This window comes from Salvelinus sp. IW2-2015, unplaced genomic scaffold, assembly GCF_002910315.2.
Source record: "Salvelinus sp. IW2-2015 unplaced genomic scaffold, ASM291031v2 Un_scaffold1854, whole genome shotgun sequence".
Classification (NCBI taxonomy): Eukaryota; Metazoa; Chordata; class Actinopteri; order Salmoniformes; family Salmonidae; genus Salvelinus; species Salvelinus sp. IW2-2015.
The window spans coordinates 148,751-156,074 of record NW_019943219.1 but is presented as its reverse complement, the minus strand read 5'-3'; the positions used below and the strand labels follow the sequence as shown (position 1 = coordinate 156,074).

General features: G+C 43.5%; 1 protein-coding gene and 1 long non-coding RNA gene across 2 annotated transcripts; one reads left to right on the top strand and one right to left on the bottom strand.

Moving 5' to 3' along the window:
• Window positions 1-615: 615 nt before the first annotated feature.
• Window positions 616-5,260, top strand: LOC112072203 (protein Hook homolog 3). Its single transcript, XM_024139619.2, has 5 exons — window positions 616-956; window positions 1,093-1,175; window positions 1,302-1,507; window positions 1,801-1,872; window positions 2,878-5,260. Coding segments are annotated over exons 1-5 (504 nt in total). The 5' UTR covers window positions 616-954; the 3' UTR covers window positions 3,019-5,260.
• Window positions 5,261-5,853: 593 nt separating this feature from the next.
• LOC139024770 (uncharacterized) lies at window positions 5,854-6,466 on the bottom strand. Its single transcript, XR_011476135.1, has 3 exons — window positions 6,378-6,466; window positions 5,936-6,143; window positions 5,854-5,889 (listed from the first exon to the last, which is right to left on the bottom strand). It is a non-coding gene; the product is annotated as an uncharacterized lncRNA (long non-coding RNA).
• Between the last annotated feature and the right edge of the window lie 858 nt (window positions 6,467-7,324).

The following is a 7,324-nucleotide window of genomic DNA, read 5'->3' as shown; positions in this document are numbered from 1 at the left end:
GGTAAAGCCAAAAGTCAAGCAAGAATGCAGGGTGTAGAAGCAGCGGTGGCTAGGAAAGACTCCTAGAAAAGGCACCAAACTAGAGAGGACCAGGCTAGTGAAGGTGGGTGGCCATCCTCTTCTGGCTTATGTGTTGCGCGGGGTGCGCTTCATAGGCCCGTGCCGGGTGGAAGATTTTAATAACAGAACATGGCCACAAGATGTTCATAATGTTCATTAAATGAACGCATGGGTCAAATAGTAAGTCAGGATTCTAGGGAGTTTTTCTAGGGAGTTTCTGGGGGAGTTTTTTCACTAAGCCCACCGTGCTTCTACACTGCATTGCTTGCTTTTGGGGTTTTTAGGCTGGGTTGTCTGTACAGAATTCGAGATATTAGCTGATGTACAAGGGCTATATAAAATAACTTGATTTGATTTTGAATTTGAGTAAATGTCAGTGGCTTTTCCAATAGCCGATATTAGCGTTGCACACAGCAGGTCTGGGACAGGTAGGGTTTCCCATACGCATGGCAGAACGTCTGAAACTGGGACAGGCAGCAAGGCCCAGGTGGAACTGCGAACAGGCAAGGATCTCCTGCCAGTAGTCCTGACGTATGGGTCCTAGGGTCTCTTAGCTCCTAAATCATTCATGGCGTATTTCGAACTTGGAAGTCCAATTTCCAGTTCACCTTTTCATTTAATTTTAGGGAAATAAAAAATAAACAGAAAGTCAATATACCAACATCAAATATGTGTATCGCTCCATAATTCCGAGCGTTACAGTATTGCACTGTGTCTCAATGTGTTAGCATGTCGAGTCAGCACAGCTTAGGCCGAATGTACGTGACATCRTTGGTGCTTTTACAACGCCCTCTGGTGGACAGCCAAGGAAGTCTCTCGTCTTGATGAAATCATAACCAAACTTTTTTTTATTTTTTTTAGTCAATCATTCTKAAGAAGAAGAATGATGTACACATGTAAGTAGTCATTTAACTATTTGTTCAATTACGCTTGAAAGTTTTTAAAAGTTTGGTCAGATTGATATTATTWATTTTTTTACACTGTAAGGGATGACCCTGACTTGTCTGTTACTGATGTTGTGTTCTCTAAAAGGGAGAAGTTACGGGAAGTGAACAGTGAACTGCAGAAGAAGAGTGCGTACATCGATGACTTGGAGCCCAAATACACATCTAGCTGTAAGTTTAAACATCTATTATCGTTGTATAAAATATAGAATATACACAAATTAGACTTAGCAGAGATGCTTTTATCCATAGTGACTTAGTTGTTAGTCTTAACTATTGTGCTGATTCTCCTTCCAGACCAGAAAGTGGAGGAGCTAGAGGAAGCACTGAAGAAGAAGGATGAAGACATGAAGCAGATGGAGGACAGATATAAGAAGTACCTGGAGAAGGCGAAGAGTGTTATCCGGACCCTGGACCCTAAACAGAACCAGGGCTCAGCACCAGAGGTCCAGGCCTTGAAGAACCAGCTGCAGGAGAAGGAGAGGATGCTGCACTCTCTGGAGGTACCAAGGGGCTGGTGTAGGGTGTAGGGGTTAGGGTGTAGGGGTTGAACTGGGTTTAGGGTGAGGGTAAGGGTTAGGTCCAGGCCCTGAAGAACCAGCTACAGGATACTTCACATGGGGGTTGGGTTTGAGAAAGGGGTAGGGTTAAGTTAAGATTAGGGTGGGTGTAGGGGTTAGAGAGAGAGAGAGAGAGATAATATAATATAATACCACAACTTTACTACATTTATCTTCTCAGTCAGACTCAACCCGTTTTACTAACCTACTGTTCCTCTGTTGATCTCCCTCTACAGAAAGACTACGACAAGACCAAGGCYCAGAGAGACCAGGAGGAGAAACTCATAGTGTCTGCCTGGTACAGCATGGTCAGTGTTGTATTGAACCAGCACAATATTTAACCAATGARGCCCGAGGGGGTGTGGTATATGGCCAATATATCACGGCTAAGGGCTGTTCTTTGGCACAATGCAACGCCCTTAGCCGTGGTATATTGGTCATATACCACAAACCCCTGCGGTGTCTTATTGCTATATTATAAACTGGTTACCRACGTAATTAGAGCAGTAAAAATACATGTTTTGTTCATACCCGTGGTAKACAGTCTGATATGAATGCCAATCAGCATTCAGGGCTCAAACCACCCAGTTTATAATACATTATATTAGTCATTTCATACACTAGAGGGCGCTGTAGGATTTCCTATGTCACTTCTAATGAAAACTCCATCCAGATTAAAAACAAGGAGTAGTGGGTGCTGTCTGGATTCAGTGTGTATTTTGTTGAGGAGTAGTGGGTGCTGTCTGGCTTCAGTGTGTATTTTGTTGAGGAGTAGTGGTGCTGTCTGGCTTCAGTGTGTATTTTGTTGAGGAGTAGTGGTGCTGTCTGGTTCAGTGTGTATTTTGTTGAGGAGTAGTGGTGCTGTTCTGGCTTCAGTGTGTATTTTGTTGAGGAGAAGTGGTGCTGTCTGGCTTCAGTGTGTATTTTGTTGAGGAGAGTGGTGCTGTCTGGCTTCAGTGTGTATTTTGTTGAGGAGTAGTGGTGCTGTCTGGCTTCAGTGTGTATTTTGTTGAGGAGAGTGGTGCTGTCTGCTTCAGTGTGTATTTTGTTGAGGAGAAGTGGTGCTGTCTGGCTTCAGTGTGTATTTGTTGAGGAGTAGTGGTGCTGTTCTGGCTTCAGTGTGTATTTTGTTGAGGAGAAGTGGTGCTGTCTGGCTTCAGTGTGTATTTTGTTGAGGAGAAGTGGTGCTGTCTTCAGCGATTGTGAGTGAAACATTTGAAGAAATGTCCCACAGCAGACGCAGGGGATTGAACCATCAATTCCTTTCATGAATATCTGTCTTAATGAAGCCACCGTGTCTGTCCCCCCCTCAGGGCATGGCTCTCCAGAAGAAGGCAGCAGAGGACCGTCTGGCCAGTACCGGTTCAGGACAGTCCTTCCTGGCCCGCCAGAGACAGGCTACCAGCACACGCCGCTCCTACCCCGGACACGTACAGCCTACCACCGCCAGGTAGACACGGCACCATGACCCCTACTTGACCCTTCACCCTGACTCCTGACCCTCCAGGTCGACACAGCACCATGACCCCTACGTGACCCTTCACCCTGACTCCTGACCCTCCAGGCCAGGTCGACACGGCACCATGACCCCTACGTGACCCTTCACCCTGAGTCCTGACCCTCCAGACCAGGTAGACACGGCAACAACTGACCCCAGCCCCGGAACCCTTCAGTTATCCACCAGACAGACAGATGCTACTCTGTAACGGGCGTCTGCTTTGCCAAGCAATCCAGACAGTTCAGGATGGATTAAACCTCTCCTGTACCGTTCCGCTGTTCTGTCCTCTTCAGTCCTTCAGCTCAGGATGGATGAGTTGGTCTACCTGGCTCTTTAACTGACAGTATTATTATTATGCACATTTCTCTAAAACATGTTACCGTTCTGTCAGGAATCCTCTATCTAAAAACTGTTTTCACATTTCTCTAAAACATGTTACTGTTCTGTCAGGAATCCTCTATCTAATAACTGTTTTCACATTTCTTTTGTAACACAATGTTGTGAGCAGAGATGCACTTTTCACAAATTGGTAGTGGATTGATGTTTTGTTAAATCGTTCTAAAATCGGAGGATATTTTCGTATCTTGATGTTTACAGAACGTGATGTAATGACATGCAGCCAGTGACTGTCGGGACATGTTTAGTAACAGAGGAGGGACATGGTATGTCTCTGAGTTGGTCTCTTTAGTTGTCCCGGTACCTTTTTATATGTGTTCAGTAACTCTGAGTGTGCGTTCCGTTTGTCTGTGTTCGATAGTCTTGTTATTGCCTGTAGTGGGAGATTTTGAAAGGTTAGTTCTATAGGGACTCCTCTAGCCTGTTGGCAGTGTATTTAGCTGTAGAATATATTCCACAAGTGTCCCGGGTGTTTTAGACAAGGCCTTTCTTCATCATCATCATCATCATCAGAAATGTTAACAGTAGAAAGTTTCCTATTTCTAATTGACTGTTTTCTAAATCAACCATTTTTAATTGGCTGAATTATTTAATGATCCTGAAATAAGGCGAGCACCGTCTTCCCCTCTGTAGTCCGCTCAGCCAGCGGTCACTATTGATTATTGAACCAGCGATTTATTGATCAAGCGTCTCTCCCCCGTGTCCTCCTGCGTTGATCAATCATCTCTCTCCCCGTGTCCTCCTGCRTTGATCAAGCATCTCTCTCCCCGTGTCCTCCTGCGTTGATCAAGCATCTCTCTCCCCGTGTCCTCCTGCGTTGATCAAGCATCTCTCTCCCCGTGTCCTCCTGCGTTGATCAAGCATCTCTCTCCCCGTGTCCTCCTGCGTTGTTTGAGGGGAATTCCAAATGGCTCTTTCCTCTTTTGTCCTATGACCATGTGAGAACAGTTCTGCTGTGTGAACGAAACTGTCCTTCGTTCATATTTCAGTGTGTAGTGTACCAGTTGCTTTCTAAACGCTAGTGTCCATATTTTAAGCAGTGGACTTAAGTCAGTGGTCATATCTGACGATATCTAACAGATGGAAATTGTAATTTTGAACGTATCGAAAGGGTCTGAAATACAAAACACATGAACTCGTAAAAGAACCACTGCTGCCTCGAGGAGGTGGATTATAACACATGAAATTGATCTTCGAGTTTAGCGTGGGGGCGTAATTTCCCGTTCTCACTCACTGTGCTACGCCTTTACGTCTCTGACGCAACGTGGGGCGTCGTGTCGTACTTGAAAAGGAGTTTAACTGTCTAACATGGTGTCTGTCCGATGAAACGAGCAGTAGGTTACCAACGGGTTGGACCGTGTACTGTTTACTTGACTACTGTTGTGATTTAGTAGAACGTAGACGGACTTCATACTAGGAACGTTAGAATCTCCTGATTTTGATTTCATTTTCATACAATCTGAATATCTGTTTATCAGCCACTGATGTCATTGTAAAAAAGGGTTTTTGGGAGGGTGTCATGTTTTAAAGTGATATACGAGACGTTTTAACGTGATGTATGACGTTTTAACGTGATGTATGACGTTTTAACGTGATGTATGACGTTTTAACGTGACATAAAAGAGATTGTTGTTGACGTGTTCTGACAACTCTGCACCCTCATGGTTTTGTCTTGACCTTTAACCTTTTGGATGTGGAAATGTTTTCTTAACATTTTAAAACTGCCATTTTAAAAACAAGATTTGTAATTTTTTTTAAATTCACTGTTAAAGAAAATTCATATTAAAAAGGGGCAGAATGTGGTCAGGGTTTGCTGTCTCCTGCTCTGCTGAGCAGTGTCTCTGTACAGTCATCTCTTACCATCATAACATGGTGTCAGAAGTGAATCAACTTCATCAAATATTAACAACCAAGTTCATCCAATATAAGACCGGAACATCGTTGAGTCGACACGAGAGAATATCTGACAGAAAATAATAATATTCCATGAGTTTTGTCAGTTGATTTTTTTGTGACACAAAATAATCTAAAAGCTCTGTCTCTCTCACTCATCATTCGAGCGGCGCCGTTGCTATGGATACTAACAGGCAGAGAGCACGTGGAGCAGAAGAAGGACATAGCAGGGCCAGAGATGAGCAGCTAACAGAGAAAGTTATTTCTGATTTTGGGACAAATGATAAAATGAATGAAAAAAACATTTGTTTTTCGGTTAGGGATTTTTTTTAATTAACGATCCCAATTTTGTTTTAACGTTCACAACCCTACTTTGCTAGTTCATTAATCGTTTCATCCTCCTACCTATCATGTTGAAACCTTCAACGTGTTAAACGACTTTCCTGTCCTGTCTCTGACTGCTCATATTGTCTCTGTCCTGTCTCTGACTGCTCATATTGTCTCTGTCCTGTCTCTGACTGCTCATATTGTCTCTGTCCTGTCGTTCTGAGCTGCTTTCATATTGTCCTCTTCGTCTCTCTGACTGCTCATATTGTCTCTGTCCTCTCTCTGACTGCTCATATTGTCTCTGTCCTGTCTCTGACTGCTCATATTGTCTCTGTCCTCTCTCTGACTGCTCATATTGTCTCTGACACTACCAGACACAACAGCTCCCCAACAATGGGGTTGGGGAGCTGGGGCTGCTAGGAAGTCTCTCTCTCTAAATGGTAGAGTAGTGGGAGAAGTCTCTCTCTCTCTCTAAATGGATGTATTAAATGAGAGCGGATAACCTGTCGAACCTTTTATAAAGCTAGTAGCCTGATTTGATATGAAACACTTTTCCCCAAATCCTTTTTGAAGCCTGGGTCATGTTCATCAGGCACCAAATGGAAGAAAATGGACAGAAACAGGGAGTACTATTTGTTTTTCTTTTTGTGTTGCACAATGTTTTTGAAACGTATTGCTACGGTGTGCCCTAATGAACACGACCCAGGTGTGGCGCCCGTGGACAAACAGGCAGCAAGTCAACAAGGATGTTATGAAGGTGTTTAAAAGGGCTTTTACCTCAAGTGTTAGTGTAAAACCAGGAAGAGACAGCTTAGGGGCTGTAGTATTGTAGTTGATCCTGATTCTGTTGTCTCTTTTTAATTCAAGTTTTCACATAATAACAAAAATATATTTGTCCCATCTTATTATGCAACTGATGAACTTTTTATGACTCTTCTTGTGTGAAAGACTGGTCTCCTGACGTGTGTTGATATGATTGGTAGGGCAACGTGTCTCTTAACTGTCTGTCCTGTTTGTGTTTTTTGCATGTCTCCCGATGAACGTAAAACTGCCCCCCTTGCATCCCAAATGGAACACTATTCCCTACTTAGTGCACTACTTTAGACCAGATCCCTATATAGGGAATAGGGTGCCGTTTGGAACTAAGAGTTAGTTTCATTAATCATGACACAGGAGCTCTGGGAAAAATGATGGTAACACTTTACTTCAAGCCTTATAATGCTTCATAACTGTTTATAAGCACCTATAAGAGTATTATCTTGTCTCTTTATGTCAACTGACTCAAACGGCTGGTATTTCATCCGTTATGAGATGAGATATTATAATAGGGTCATATGCTTATGACATTGCATTATAATGCATTATAACCTCTGGTGTTAAGTAAAGTGGTACTGAAGTTACGACAGTTTTTTTCACTACCGTCCATGATAATGGGTCTATTAACTCCTACCGGTTCTACACTGGTCCCACATCAGCTAGTCTCCTAGCCTGGTCCCACAGCAGTGATGTCTCCTAGCCTGGTCCCACATCAGTTAGTCTCCTAACCTGGTTCCACATCAGTTAGTCTCCTAGCCTGGTCCCACATCAGTTAGTCTCCTAGCCTGGTCCCACATCAGCTAGTCTCCTAGCCTGGTCCCACATCAGTT